The 16,741-nt window shown below is 43.7% G+C and overlaps 1 protein-coding gene across 1 annotated transcript in view; it reads right to left on the bottom strand.

The window, feature by feature from the left end:
* NUSAP1 (nucleolar and spindle associated protein 1) overlaps positions 1-16,032 on the bottom strand; it is a 345,737-nt gene extending 329,705 nt beyond the window's left edge. Inside the window, exon 1 of the mRNA XM_078659621.1 lies at positions 15,766-16,032. Within this exon, the coding sequence (XP_078515747.1) occupies positions 15,766-15,864 (99 nt within the window). The 5' untranslated portion in view covers positions 15,865-16,032. The remainder of the gene's footprint in view (positions 1-15,765) is intronic.
* Between the last annotated feature and the right edge of the window lie 709 nt (positions 16,033-16,741).

The following is a 16,741-nucleotide window of genomic DNA, read 5'->3' as shown; positions in this document are numbered from 1 at the left end:
CTCATCAAGAAAGCCACAAGAAGATGCATCAAGAAAGCAAGCTGGTTCACCCCTACACTCCAAGAATCAAAGTGCTCCTGCTGACGACTCGAAAAGAAATGAAGGAACAACAAAACCCCAGCAACACGCACGGCCTACAGAGCAGCCACCACAACTCCCCACCAAATCATCAAATCCCCAAAGAAGAAATTACTCCAAAATAGTATCCTCATCAACGCCCACAGCACCAAAGAACTCTTCTCCCTCATCACGGAATCTGTCAAACCCTGCAGTGAAATAACAGACGTCCCACCCTCATAAGACCTCTGCAACAGACTCAGCACCTTTTTTCACCTCAAGATTAAGATGTCCTATGACATTTAAGACCTCTGCACCACTCTCACTCCCAGCTATGCCACCCAACAGACCCTGCTCACTTGGACTCTGCTCACGACAGAAGACCCCTTAAAGACCATGAAGAGCATCCACTCTGGAGCACCCTCAGATCCCAGCCCACCCCACATCTGCCCAAGACCCACCACGGCCATCATACCAGAACTACACTGGACGCTCAACTGCTCCCTCGAAACTGCCACATTCCCAGACAATTGGAAACACACCGAAGTCAACCCCTTCCAGAAGAAACCATCCGGAGACCCGCAGACCTCAAGAACTTCAGACGCATGTCCCTGCTTTCATTCGCAGCCAAGATCATCTAAAAAGCAGTCAACAGCCAGCTAGCACACTTCATTGAAGCCAACAACATCCCGGACTTCTCCCAATCCGGATTGCGCAGCAACCAAAGCTCCGAGTCCGCCCTACTCGCCACCACAGATGACAACCGCTCCCTGCTCGACCAGGGCCAATCTGCAGCCCTCGTCCTCCTGGACCACTCAGCTGCCTTCAACACCATTTCCCACCACACACGAGCCACCAGAATCCACAAATCCAGCATCCGCTGAAAGGCTTTTAACTGGATATGCTCATTTCTCACAAGCAGAACTCCGCGAGTCAGACTCCTGCCCTACCTCTGGGAACCTACCGAGACCAGATATGGAGTGCCCCAGGGATCCTCCCTCAGCTCCACTCTCTTCAACATCTACATGGCCCCCCCTCGCAACCATCGTCAGAAACAACTGCACCTAGCTCATCCTCTTCCTCTCCCAAGAATACCAGATCACCAGACAACTTCCAAGAAGGGATGAAAGCAGTCGACACCTGGATGAAGAAGAGCTCCCTGAAGCTCAACTCAGAGAAAACAGAAGTCCTCATTCTTGGCTCTACTCCCTCCACATGGAACAATACCTGCTGCCCCTCCGCCCTCGGAAACCCCCTATCCCGACAGACCCCGCACAAAACATCAGCATCATACTAGGCTCATTGCTCACAATGAACCGTAAGATCAACACAATATCGTCGGCCTGCTTCAACACCCAGCCACATACTCCGAAAAATGGTGAGAACGCATGCCCTCATCAGTAGCAGACTGGACTACGGCAACGCTCTCTATGCCGGAATCAAAAATAAACTACTTCACAAGCTCCAGCCCAACCAGAAAGCCAAAGCCAGACTGATCCTAGACATCCCCCATCACAATCACATCACCAAACGCACTTGCGATCTCAACTGGCTTCCCATCCGAAGAAGAAAAGCCTTCAAGCTCCTCACTCATGCGTACAACATCGGACCAGCATACCTAAACAACTGACTCTCCTTCCACGCACCCAAGAGACACCTCTGATCAGCTGACCTCTCTTGCCACCATCCCACGCATTTACAATACCAGAATGGGTGGAAAGTCCTTCTTGTACCTCACAGCTAAGTCCTGGAATGGTAACCCGTCTCCACCTCCGGCAAGTCCCTACACTGCTCCAGTTCACGAAGGACTTCAAGGTCTGGCTCTTCGGATGATCCACACCCCGGTGTCTAACCCAGGGTGGTGTGGAGTGCAAAAAAACGATGGATTTATGCCCAGATCCTTGTACTGGGGTGAATGTATGACATTGGTCTACATTCTGTCCATCAACTGTGTTTTTTGCAATTTCACCCCGAGTGGGCTGGGGATGCTCAGACGTGAGTCCCAGGCTCTCCACACCACTGGAGTCAAGCTATCCAGGCTGATAGCCAGAATCCGGTCCTTGGATGCTTGATTCCGTATCTGGGAAAGACATGGCTTGGTAGTTCGGACTGGACTGTTCCCATGAGGCACAGGGTCAGAGCTGATTTGCATATAGCCAGTGTCTAACCCAGGGTGGTGTGGAGTGCAAAAAAACGATGGATTTAGGCCCAGATCCTTGTACTGGGGTGAATGTATGACATTGTTGTACATTCTGTCCATCAAATGTGTTTTTTGCAACTTCGGATGATCCAAGCAGTCAATGGAGCCGATCCAAGCAGTCAATGGAGCCGATCCCACTTCACCCACCCCAGCGCCTTAGACTCTCGCGTGTGAGTAGCTGGGCTTTACTAACCCGGATTGATTGATTACACCTATTAAAAGTGTGTCATTTGTTAAAAATTAGCTGGATGCTCTCAAGCTGCTTAAAAAACTGCAGTTGTTAAGTGTGTAAACCGCCAATGAAGTTTCCCAGGGTAATGCTTTTGTTGATGAAACAGCAAAGAAAGCCACACAATCCCAAAGTCATGAAATTGCCATGCATCTTGAGAGCACTTAGGATTTCACTGTATGTACGCTAATAGAGTGCCAAAAAAAGCTGCACAGGAACTTCGAATCCTGCTTTGGGATCCCATTAAGGAGTTCCAGTGATCAGGAGATACACTCTCTTTTATAGTGCATGCAGTTTGTAAGGCTCCCTCAACAAGAGTACCCCCAGCCATTATTGGCTTGACACACTGTCTTCAGGGCTCTGGTCAACACAAGCCATTCCTCTAAAGAAAACGAAGCTGAGTCCATATGAAGTAGTCATGGGTCACCTCATGTTACTACCTTCAAACACTCCACTCTCTCCTAATAACCTAGAATTGCCTCATTTGGATGAAATGGTTCTGAAGTAAGTTGATTTGCTGTCTCTGCAGTTTCTGTTTTTAGGTTCATGAAGCACTTTAGTAAGACTCATTGAAGCCGGTCCATGTGCAGGTCCACTAACAAAGTCAGTCCTGGAGCCCCAGTGGAAGAGACTCCCATCTGATACTCTTGACTACTAACACTGCTGTAACGTGCTGGAGTTCCTCCTGGAATCCCTCCAACCAGTGAAACAGGAGAGTCGCTGTAAGAGGAGAGCAACACATTCAAACTCCAGCCCTACTGCTACATCTCCTGCCACCATCCTGTCCACTACGTCCCAGGCACTCCACACCACTTGGAGTCAAGCTAGCCGGGCTGAAGAGAGGTGTTACCTCGAAACCGGTCCGGTCCTCGGATGCTTGATTCCGTTCTGGGAAGGACATGGCGTTTGTAGTTCGGACTGGACTGTTCCCATGGGGCAACAGGGTCAGAGCTGATTTGCATATCGCCATTGTCTAACCCAGGGTGGTGTGGAGTGCAAAAAAACGATGGATTTGGGCCCAGATCTTTTGACTGGGGGAGTGTGTGACATTGATCCACATTCAGTCCATCACTTGTTGTTTTTGCAATTGCCGCCCTAAGTGCGCTGGGGATGCCCAGACGTGGGTCCCAGGCACTCCACACCACTTGGAGTCAAGCTAGCCGGGCTGAAGAGAGGTGTTACCTCGAAACCGGTCCGGTCCTCGGATGCTTGATTCCATTCTGGGAAGGACATGGCGTTTGTAGTTCGGACTGGACTGTTCCCATGGGGCAACAGGGTCAGAGCTGATTTGCATATCGCCATTGTCTAACCCAGGGTGGTGTGGAGTGCAAAAAAACGATGGATTTGGGCCCAGATCTTTTGACTGGGGGAGTGTGTGACATTGATCCACATTCAGTCCATCACTTGTTGTTTTTGCAACTACGTCCTGGCCAGCGGATCTTCCGAGCCAGTGTGCTACAGCGGTTTCGAGGGGTGTATATGCCTGTGCAGCCCTTCCTTCTCACCACTACCACCTTCACAGGACGCTGCAATGTATCTGGCCTGTCATTTTTATCATTAACCCTGTTGACTGATATAATATGGTATTAATTTAAAGAAAAGTGTGTCTGGCACCCTGAAGCAAAGCATGCTGTGCCCATATGAGAAGTCTACGTTCCATCTATCAGGAAAATACTTTCCTGCACCAGATTGAACAAAACTGCCCAGTCCTGAACCTTTCTTCTTGCTGGATTTGTACTTACCTGCCAAACAAGGTATGCCCGAGATGGCTGTGCTTTTGACTGGAAGGAGGAATGCACTCAAACACCCATGGGTTCCTTCCTCAGGAATATGACAATGTTCCTGACTCACTAACATTGATCAAAGCAGATTTCTGTTATCATCGCCCAATACTCCTGAACCCTTTATCTCGCTTACTCCGTTCAAGATCAGTACCGTGGGTACCACACAGAAATATCTTCTTGGGTGCGAGTAAGTATCTTTCAAACGTCACTTCCTTGTCCAACTTCGATGCACCGATTTTTGTTCATTTCTGCCTTTGTGGGATCTAATATCCTGATTATAGCTTAGCTACTGAACACAATAGATTAATAACAATAGATCTGTTGTACATGTTGCACTGATTAGAACAAAAGGGTGGGATAGTGGAATTGCACTGAAACCCCTTTGAAAATCTTAAAAGTTGATGTCATTTGGTTATAATGCACTCCTACAGTATCTTGGGGTGGAATAAAAGATACCGCATGGTTGAACCTTCAACATCCGACAGACTCCGACCTCTTTTGCAAATAAAATGTCTAAAGCAAGCCGATTCTGCATAACCATAGTTCGAATATCAACAATTTCAGTATTTACAAGCAACTGAGCTCCAGCAGTCCTAGTGGAGGACCTATCCACTGCAGATAATAGTTTTCTAATCTTGATATTGTTCAATATCACACCTACATTTAATATTATAGAAACGAAAAATATCTCCCACAATCTCTCCAGCAGCAGCACCGCATTTAGACCAAGATTTTTCATCCCTAACAGGATGATCAAAATGTTCTACATGACAAATCTTTGGAAACAATCTGGCACATGCATCAAGCTATGATTTTGCGAATCCTTAATTGCAATAATTACGGACCGGCAATTAAGGACTCGCAAAAGCCTATGAATGTAGGAATCGCTGTAAAAATATGGATTCCTACACATTCCTTATTTGCGAGTCGCAAATAAGGAATGGCTTACCATGCATTTCTATGTGCCTACAAGGCCCGTAGGAATGAATGGAAAATTGCATGCGCAATTTGAGAGTACCAATAGGTCCTCACAAATTGCGCATGAAAATTCAGGCTGCAAGGATGTCAAAATGACACCCTATTGCACCCCTGAAATTGATCTGTGCACATATGTTGCACACACACATGCCCTAAGGGCATGTGTGTGCAACATGAAACTTCAAAAAATAAACACAAGTTCATTTTGTAAAGTTTTTGAAAATTACAATGAAGTTCAACATTGCTGACATTCGCTAGCTACTATGAAGGGGTATACACCAGTCCTCCAGACCTACTAGTTACGCTCGATATCCCTACTATTTCGCCGCAAGACAGAGAGACCTTAGAGGTAGACATCACCGTGATGGAGGTTCAAAAGGCCATACAACATGTCTGCTCCGGGAAGGCTATGGGCCCCAACGAGCTTCCCATTGGGCTATTCAAGCCTATGTCAACATTGTTAGCTCCCCATCTAATTAACTTATAACCTGAATGTTTTGATTCCGGTGTTCTACCTGTAGAGATCCGCACTGCCGCCATAGTGGTCATTCATAAGCCGAACAAACCCATTGAGGGCTGCAAATCGTATCGCCCTTTATATATCCCTTTTGGCTGTTGAGGCTAAAATTCTGGCTTAACTTGTCGCGAATCGTCTACTCTACTTTATCGCTGATCTGGTCCACCCAGATCCATGCCGGGGAGAAATACGGCCCGTAACTTACGTGGAATACATGGGGTCCTTGACAGGCTTCCCACCATTGAGGAAGACGCAATTCTCTTGTCGTTGGATGCCTCGATGGCTTTTGACACCATGGAGTGGGATTTACTTTTTCGCTGTCTTTGCCTGTCTGGGGCTGGGGCCCAAATTTATTCGGTGGATTCGGCTATTGTACACTCAACCTACGGCCCACATCGTCGCTAATAATCATCGGTCCGCCACTTTTTCGCTTAATCAGGGCACGAGGCAAGGCTGCCCCTTGTCGCCATTGCTTTTTGCCCTCGTCTTGGAGCCGCTTGCGGTATGGGTCAGGGGTGATCCGGGGACTTAAGTGGACGGCCTATCACAAGCACCGTATTTCCTTGTATGCCGATGATATCCTCTTATACCTGGCCTCCCCTGCGGGGTCGCTGCTGCAGGTGCTCCACATTTTTCACATTTTCGGCACCCACTCTGGCTATCAGGTATTTGATCTTTCCTCACTGTCTAGCATTGTATTAGGAGTACTTATTGGTGGGGACCCCCGTTCTACCATGGGGTGAAAGGCACTGTGTCAAATGTATGCATGTACTGGAGGAGTTTTTTTTTCCTTAATGTGACTAATCTGTATGTACCGGTCTCTGTGAAAATACAATTAAAAGTTTAATTTAATAATAAAAATAAATAAATAAAAAAAAAAAAAGAAGAGCGAGCTATTAGAATTGTTTAAATGTTTGACCTAGAAATTTAAGGATAATGGTTTGGAAAATATCTATGTAAGCATTTTTTTCCACGTAACACCAGCAAATTCTTTACTCTATGACGATTCATAAGATCACTGGATGATTTTGTATATTTCAACTATTGTACACATATTTGTACATATACTATTGGAGATTGAGCACATTGAGCAGCAGCACTTATTATTAAGTCCTGAAGAAAGCCGCTACATCTCTTTTGAGAGTTAACAGGCCGAAACACGTCAACCTTCTTTTGACTCCAAAATATCTTCCTCCAGCAGTGCCCTGTTTTTAATCCTAGCCCAGGGCCGCATGAATAAAGGAAGCCACGTACCCTGTAGCTAGTTTTAACTCTCACTTTGCTCTGCAGCCCCCACCGCCCTGGGCTCATCATGTTAAGTTTAGTATAACTCTTTCTACAGCAAAACGTCCCTGAGCTCCTCCCTCTCAGTGAGGAAGAAGTAGCCCATACCATGACCAGGTATCACAATATGAGGAGGTTCCCAATGACGAAGCATGCTACCTATGGTGGGTCATGGAAATCGTTTTTTTAAAGGGATACTTTACCATAGCTAGGTCTTTGTTTACAATAGCAATTTTTACAGACCAAAGGGATTTTTGCTTGTGGTAGATTAATTAAAATAGGGGAGTTAACCCTTGCAGGTCTCTAAACCTCCATGAACTATCTTGTGTGATAGATATTCCTCCCAGACAACCATCGACCACAAGCTGGTTTTGCACGCCCCAAATTCCTCTCACTAATGCAGGAGTAATCCTTATAAAACACCCCAGGCCTGTTTCACTGGTAAACTTTCTAATTTTCATTAACACCTGCTCTTTTGCATGGCACTAGATGCAATATATTATCTATAGGACTGTTGAAATTATCACATTCTATATGCATCTGCTTACTACTAGGTACACATAATTACTATCTTAGAATGTATACTCTTAAAAAGAAATGTATGTTTGTTTCATACTTACCAAAAACTCAAAAAGATATCCAAAACAATGCACTTCTAAGTGAACAAGAATATCCCTACGAACAGCCAAATCTACTACATACACAAGAACAATCACAGGAGCCTTCAACAGAAGCAAAACCCTGTTCCAAGTTATAAAACTCTGCATCAAATCTCAATCAGACCATACCACACCACTTCCAAAGAAAACCTGCAACACCATCAGCAACTTCTTCGTAAATATACATAAAGACAATCCCAAACAAACAATCATCTATTCCCCCACACAGCACTCATAGGTAAGCTACCATAAAAGCATAGCCATTCTATCAAAGAGACCTTGTAAGAAGACATTCTCCCCTCAAGTATCTTAAAATGGACAGCCAAAGTAGTTGCATCTCTTCAACAGAATTACCTTGCCACTCACTAGATCATCCCATATTACGTCAAAAACAGAATACATTCTGCTTATCTCTCAAACCAGGCCTGCTTTAAACCTTTAGCAGTAAGCCAGAAAAATATAATTGAGTTAAACACTGCAACATTGTTTATCAGAGGTGTGGGAACTCTTGCCACCTCTTCCTCTGCCTCCTTCTGCACAGCTGACAACCAAAGCCACATAATTCACATCTTCATAATATCAATGGAATTTCACCAAATCAGTATGTCCTTCCTTCACATATCTATAGTCATCTCACTGCATCCAGGTGAATGCAACCCTCTCATTGTGTGCCAATAGCCAATGGAACCACCAAGGCTCCATCCTCTCCCCAGTCTGTACAGGTAACCCCTCATAAACCTTCCCAATCATGGGATCCCGATTCACAAGTATGGAGATAATACTGAATTTAATGTCAGTCTTCACGAAAGCAGTTGTTGTAAGAGACATGAAAATGTAAGGAGTCTTTCCATAACTGCGCACAAATTAAAAATCTCTTGGCATCATGATTGACTTAGACTAATCCCTTGAGACTCATAATGAAAAGAGCATGGTACCAGCACAAATTCTGGAACCACTGTTCAGGTCATCTGGATAGCGACAGCAGCATCCTGTTTACAGAAGTACTAGATTAAACAATCAACAACAAACCACATCCTCCAGAGAGCTCAATGTATCAATAGATCAAAGAAACTCAGTGACACACCAACTAAGACTGCAGTATTTTATGTAAGTGGCAGGGGTAAAGACATCACAAGAAGTTATGTCATCACCAGACGGGGTGAACTGAAAATTAATTTTAAAAAGTTTTAAAAACACGAACAAGCAAGATTTAGCTTAATTGATCCACAAACCTCACACATCAGATATGCTTATTTGCTTCTGCAGCTAAGGAAAGATAAAAATGCACCTAACCAATCAGTAATGGACCTCAACGCTCGTCCCAGTGGTCGTTAATAATACATGTCTATATGTTGGCTTATCTCTGCTCCGTGAAAGCTCAAAGTACACTTGGTTTGTGCCAAAAAAGAAGCACACCTGTTCTTATGATGAAAGTCCCCAACTATTTATGCGGCTGTAACTCTCACAAACTTTGCATTTCCAATTACATCACAGAGGGGTGCTTTATCCAAAGGGACCACTCAACCTGTAAATCCGATGCTCATTAGAGATACAATTTGCTTTGCCCAAGATATGGAAACCTTCCATTGGTCTACCCAAACTGTAATATTGGCACCCCTCTTAAAGCAACTCTGAAAGGCCATGGTCGGTGGCAGCTGCGTAGGTTTTTGGTTGCAGTAGCTGCACCTAAGTGTTACCTATTAGCCTTTTTTAAATTAGGGCAAGCGGTGTAGGGCAGATTGGGGTTCCCTTTTTATTTGAATGCATGAAAAGATTTTTTACAAAAGTGACAACAAATATTGGATTGTGCGCACTAGGGAAAGTCACATCATTGCACTTGTCATTAGGATTATCCTGAGCTGATTACCAACATCTTTATATTTCTATGAATGGCACCTCCGAATCTATTCTGTTTCTTCCTCTTCTGTTCCTTTATATTCAAGATCCACCCGAGAAGTATAAACAAGGAGTCCCACCAGGGCCATGTTGTGTAGTTCCTAGGAGCCCCCAGGACCTGCGCGTTTTGGATGATCTAAACTAAGGTGTCCCAACCACTTCCGGACACCCCCACATGATATGTCAGCCGTTAGACCAGCTGGCTCTACAGTACTACTACCACGCCCTGTTTTCTACAGTAGTGTAGGTAGCCTCTGGCAACCACTGAACATGACCATCCGGATTCCTCAGGGATCGTGGATAATAGTACAGTACGTTTCGCTCAGACACTCGTGCTTGCTTTCTCTCAGAAAATACACAGAATGGCTATTAGGACATTTCAATAAGTATTTATTGGTCCAGCGACAACCTTGTGTAAAACATACGTGCTGCGACAATCAGGAGACAGAAGCATACAAAAGAGATTGCTAGTACCAATATAGTAAATAGCAGATACATTTCTACCATAGTGCAAATAAGATGAACATAAGCAGTTCAGATAAAAACAGTAGCCCTTACATATTCCTCAAATGGCACCCTAAGTAATTTGCCTAAATGTACCTAGTCTGGCCTGGATGTGCAGGTGTATATGCATAAGGGGGTGTGTATCTGTAGCCAAGAAAACCCTAGGTATGAACCAGCCCCCTCACTTGATGATTGAGAATAAAGGACCCAGTCTCTGCTTCGAGGAGGACAGCCCGCAAGGGATGTCTGAACGCCACAGGTCGAAGATTCGTCATGCAGGACCAATCTCAGCTTGGAAGGAATTCTCCTCCAGGGCTAATTCCTCAAAATTGTATATTGCCAACTGCATTTAACAGGTATACACCACAGTACATTTTAGAGAAAGAACAAGGGGTGCTCTTCTATGATGGTCGTCTTAGGAGGGAAACTTAGCCCCAACCAAGTTTAGAAAAAAAAAAGCACGGATTCAGACTGGCAGTATATTGTTGCCCAAATACCAGGACTTTGAAATGCAAGGAGGATCCCTCCACCACCAGCTTAGCACCTTCTTTAAAACAGGTTTGAATGGACCCAGTATTAAGCTGCCAGCCAGGTCTAGATGTCCACAGACACTCACATAGGGCCTAAAAGCATTCTCTTCCACGCACCAAACACTAGATGCCTTGTTCATGAATAATCTGCTACAAGTGCAGGTGAGCCAATTGTTGACTGTCTTGTGAGCATAAGCAATAGCTGTACTCCTGTTTATTGTTTTTGTTGTCCTATGACCCTGCTTTTGAGGCAGAGCCTATTTAGCCTGCACACTATCTTGATTGAGAAGAACAAGTAGTGTCAGTGTTTGGGGCAACGGGGTACACAGTAATCTTCGCAGGTCAGAATGTAGTCTGATGACTCCGATCTATCCACAGTGCAGATTATGATGCAATCTTGCCCTGAGAAAGAGGATTCATTAACCCTAAAAACATTGTTAGACGCAAACTTCCTGAGATTTCTGACTAACCCCAAAAGCAGAGATCGATAGCTTACATAAGACAGACTACTCTTGTGTACATTCCTTCTTCACGGGTGTTATTATCACATATGAGCGCACCTTCAAATATGTACGTTTAGCATTTCTGCTGTACAAAAAACCCTATTTTGCTTGACTAAACAGATTTAAAGTTTCTTTCATGTATAATAAGAATCTAGCCCAAATATAGGGTAAACATAATCCCTGACTTGCCTCTTAGTTCACTAGTAGCACTGTCATTAGGGCGGGGATGTTTCTCAGTTCATGTTTAAAAACTCACTTTCAGTAAATACATTACTAGAGCATGAGGTGGTAGAGCACTGACATTCACAGACAGCATACCTTCTTTGAAATGGCATCTAAATGTCCCACTAACATGCAGTTTTACCTATATATACACACTTTACAGCGTAAAAACAATATATGGAAATTAGGTTTCATCAATAATATTTATCATTTGCATGCGCAAGTCACTGAAAGCTATCCTCAGCAGTTAATATATATTTATTGTTTAAAATCATTACCAAAAAAAATAAACGAAATTGCAACATTAATACTGATCATTTAAAATCTTCAATAAAACCGTGTGATTGAATAATCAAACATATGTTCCTTTTTTAAATAAATCTATGAGAATGCAAGGTGGTGTATTTTGTTAGTCAGGGTGCATTTTAGCATGACGGGGTGGACAGATGAAGGGTGGTGTAGTGGGCAAAAGAACTATAGATTTACCCAAGGTCTCTTGACTGGGGGAGAATGTTTGAATCATTCAGCATTCCGTTCATCATTTGTTGCAGTTACACTTTTCGCCCTAAGTGGGACGGGTATTCCTAGATGTGGGTCCCTTGCTCACTGTGCCACTGGTTTTAAGCTAGCCTGGTTGATGAACAGTGACATACCCCAAAACCGGTCCCATGATGCATGTTTCTTGTCCAGGGAGGTCCTGGCTTGGCAGTTCGGTCTGGTCTGTACCTATGAGGGACAGGGTCAAAACTGATTTGCATATGGTTGAGTCCAAACTGGGGTGGCGTATTGGGCAAAGGAACGATGGATTTAACCCAGATCTCTTGATTAGAGGAGAATGCCTGAATCATTCAGCATTCCGTCCATCATTTGTTGCGGTTACACAGAAGTAATTTGACAGCATTTATTAAACCGTTCGGATGTTACAGATGTATTAGTATTCACTTTGGGCTAGCCTCCGCGGCTGCAGTCTTCCAGACGTTAATGCATAGACTGTTTAAGGGCTTACTTACAAAAGGACAATTTTGTGATGGGTAAGAGTAAGAAAGACCATGATGCTAAGGGAGATTCTGGGAATTCTGAGGAAAAACAGACTTGCAGCTGAATTGAAGAAAAATGTAAATTCTGCAGGAAGCCCATCACTTACCATGGGCATGATACCAGTAATGTGGGAATTTCCCCCCAAAAATAAATAAGAGCTACAATTCGAAATGTACCTGCTCCAAAATGCAGGGATGAAGTTGGGCCTTTTTTGGGAGTATCAGAATTTTATTCTAAATTTATTTTCAAAAATGTTTCAAAACCTGCCGAAAAAGACCTTTGAGTTGAGGCAATTGCCTAATGAACACAAGAAATTTAAATAGAATAGGGAATTAGAAAATGAGTTCTAGAGTATAAAGGATGACATATGCACAGCTTTACCCTTGTGTGGTTTTGATCAAGAAGCTTGCACTATTCTCATCACTGATGCAGTGCTAAAGCTTTGGGGGCGGTTTTAACGCAAGTGTCAAGAAAAGGAGAAAGGTGTGTGCAGAAAACTGTATTGTCTGCTTCCTTCTCTTTATCGCCATCAGTAGAAAAATACTCATTTATTGAAAAGAAAGGGGTTTGTTTGTGTCTGGGCGATGGGGAAGTTCAGACCGTATATACTGGTTCTTAACTCACTTAGTGTACAGACCACAAGAACTTGATTACGGTGTTAACAGAAGGATCTGCGAAGGCCACTCCACACTTGCCTGGAATTACAATAAAATTACTAGATCATAACTATGAAGTGGTGTACGTACAAGGTTGGACAAATTAAGAGGTTATTTGAGCAGGTCTCCTTTGCAGAAACAAATCCAGATATATAATTAGTGAGATGAGTATAGTGTGGCCCTGGTTTATTTGGAAACATAGGCTATTTTGGAGAGTGACTGGGTGGAAGGTTATGTTAAAGACAAAAAAAATAAAATAGTACTGATAAAGAAGTTTGGTTTGGAATGGCGACCCACTAAGAGCAAACTAAGTGAGAAAGAAAATACATTTTGGGAGCTCAAAGATGAGCTATCTATATCGGAGAAAGGATTTTTATTGAGAGGGCACATAGTGGTGCCTCTCCATCAGTTGAGAGAAAGAATCCTGGAAAAAATTACATGAGGGGCATTTAGGTATTGTCAAGTCTGAAAGTTGAATATGTAAGAAACTGTGGCAACTGTATAAATGTTGATAAGTCCCTGAAAGGTTTTAGACCGCCTTTAGGTCTAAGAGAAATACCAAAAAAGTCCTTGGATAACTTTAGATGTGGATATATATTAGGCCCAGGGGATTTCAGAACAATGTGAAGAAAAAATGGGCTTACCTGCCTCACACAGAGAAGTGATGTGATGGGGAAACTGGAAGAGATCAAGACACTCCAAAGATCTCAACACCGTTCATTTCCCCATTAATGTTTAATTCAAACTCATTTTCAGAGCTTAAGTATTTTCTGTTCTTTTTGTTTACAAAAAAAGTGCTGTTCCTCATTTATACTGCTAAAAAGCATTGACAAATCTAATAGGTCTAACGTTTTACGGCGTTATGCCTGGACATAACAGAAAACACTGGTCAGGTGACACGCTGCGTGAAGCACAGGATTTTAGTTTACATATTTTAAGGCAGGTCATCTTCTCTTGTAAAAGAGTGGTATCATGGTCACCTCTTTTAGAACACCACACACACACACCTTCTCCATCTCACTTAAATCACTTCCGGTGCCAGTAATAGGAGGAAACCAGAGTATGTCATCAACTTGGTCCCAGAATAACCATCTCTCAGGTCAGCACGAGGCATAAACTGAGCTCAGATCCACGTACACCTCAAGAGACAAGGCTGACCATCTCGCCAGTCTCCCTCAGGCCCAAATCAAGTCCTGCTTCATCACCGGGAACGGCCTTTACAACGAAGCCGTTTCCCCGAAATCTTTAACCACGCATGCAGTACAACGCATGCGTGGTTACCACTAATGCCTTTACCACGCATACCTTTACTACGATGTTTGTAGTAAAGGCATATGTGGTAAAGGTAAAAAGAAAAAAGGGGGGCTTGGGGGGGTCTCCCCCCCAAATAAAACAACTCACCATAAGTCACGTCGGCGTCAGCGTCGTTTAAGAGAAATCGGAAAAAAATGCCGTTTTCTCTTAACGACGTATGACGTCACCACGCAATTATTCGAGGAAAAGTTTATCCGTGGTAAACGAATTCCGTTGTAACGCATGCGTGGTAAAGGCATGCGTTGCAACGGAATTCGTTGTTTCATCATATATTCTATCACCGATCTAGCCAGAGGTCGAGGGGGAGACTCAGAGGGGTACAACACGCTCATACTTTTTTTAATTTATGAGAAAACATCCCCCTACTTTTGGTGAAAAGACAACTTTCCCGGGACGTTGAATTCCGATAGTTTAAATGAATAAGCTGAAGTGCCATTCGGGGAGTCTCCTGTGCTGAGAAACCAAAGGCGGGACTACATCTAAACAATAAACAAGCCTTTTAGCAAGGGGACCTCCTTGCCGGAAAAAAATGCAAATATGTGCATCTGGTTAATCTGCAAACGTGAAGGGTGCTTGGGAACTGGTGTTTATTAATGGAATCACTTAACTACAAAGATTCATTCTTTTTGAGTGGTAGTGCAAGAGAGTTACCAGCTGAGCTGTTAAGTGCCTGCTTTTAAGGGACATTTATATTTTAAAAATGTCATTAGGTACACTGGGTATTACTAATTTCTATATTTTGGAAGTACCATTTTATCTTATTGTTGTGAATTTTGTACCAGTGTACCTTGTACTGTGTGTAATGCAAGTTTAAAATAACGACTTACATATTCACAGTGCTTTCTGTCTCAAAGTGGGACCTCATAGCACTAAGCATACACAACCAACATTTAATAATTCTGTGGCTCTCTGGTAAGACACAAACCTCTGCAGTGCATAACTTAGTAGAGGTTTAATAATGTATTATAGTGCATTTCTTACAGATTAACTTTTTTTATTTGATTCTCATTTAAGCTGCGCGCTATTCTGACGCTACCTGCAGGTGACAGAGAAAAAAAAACTTACAGAATCTTTTTTTTGCCACACCTTTGACCCCACGCTCACGGACTCCGCCCCCACTGCATCCAGGATCACAGTGCCTATAGTTTTTTGAATGCACTTCGACCGCAGGATATAGCTCGGTTGAGTCCTTCGACACGAATTCTGAATTTAAACTACTATGTCAGTGGACACCATACAGCTAAACTGACACCTCATGCATGAGTGTTTACTTTTTAACCTGGACTGGCATGGCAAAGTTCATGACAAACGCTCAAGTGTCTCCGGGTGTACCCTGTCCCCGTTCCTGCTAAAACAAGAGGCGCTATAATCCCATTAGCCCCAGGCCCCTTTACCTTCAGATTCGCCTTCAGCCCCACCGTCTTCGCCAGTTTCTGCAAATCCGCGTACTTGAGAGAGTCCAGCTCTTGCACCGTGGGCACCTCCATTTCCATCGGCAGTTGCAAACGGATTCAGAACTGCTGCGCACAGACAATAGTGCTAGATGATCCAAGTATTAACAACAGCAGCACGCGCCTCTAAGCTCCGCACTTTGAATATGCGCGCCCAGCGACAGCTTCGCCCGTTACTGTACAGCCACCGGCACCCAACCAACCACAAATGGCCGTCGCATAATCATCTTCATGATTGGAGGTTGGCAGAAGTCTAATGTCAATGACAGCCAATGGATGGTCACGAACACAAAGAAAGGGGCGTGTTTTCCGATCTAACAAATGAAAGGCGATTTCCGAGTCCAGCTGAGTGACGAAAAAGCCTATATGGCTGCACAAAGTTCTGTTGTTCTCTCGAGTTCAGTTAACTATTTATGCCACGTATTGAAATACCGGAAGGAAACTCACTGTGACGGTTTTGCTACTAAGAATTACAACAAATAAATAGTTATGGTACTGCGTGTGATGATTTATAAATCGCTACACTTTGGCATCTTTCCACAGGAAATTGGAGGTTAATAACTATTCTTTTCACAATAAAACTTCGTGAAACGCGAAGCTAAGTCTGTACGCGGTCGTATAAAATAAAATTACTGCCTTACGGACATGGTAGTCACTGTACTATAGGTTCCAGGACAAAGCGTAGCCCGCCTTCTGTTTCTTCTATAAGCCCGCCTCTTACAGTTTTGAGGTCTCGCCTAGGCAGCGCTTGGCTGTCTCTTCGAGACATGTTGTATTCAATATATATGGGCATTAAGCCCATGCATTTTATTTGTTCTGTCAGTATCTTTAGAAAATATTGGTATTTCATTGGATTTTAGTAGTCCCTCCTTGTCCCTCTTCAGTTACCTCCCTCTCTTCTGTTGTTGCCTCCCATAAG

The sequence above is a fragment of the Lissotriton helveticus genome, chromosome 9 (genome assembly GCF_964261635.1).
Source record: "Lissotriton helveticus chromosome 9, aLisHel1.1, whole genome shotgun sequence".
In the NCBI taxonomy this organism is placed as follows: Eukaryota; Metazoa; Chordata; class Amphibia; order Caudata; family Salamandridae; genus Lissotriton; species Lissotriton helveticus.
The sequence above is the reverse complement of the archived record's forward strand: the minus strand, read 5'-3'. Positions and strand labels throughout refer to the sequence as shown.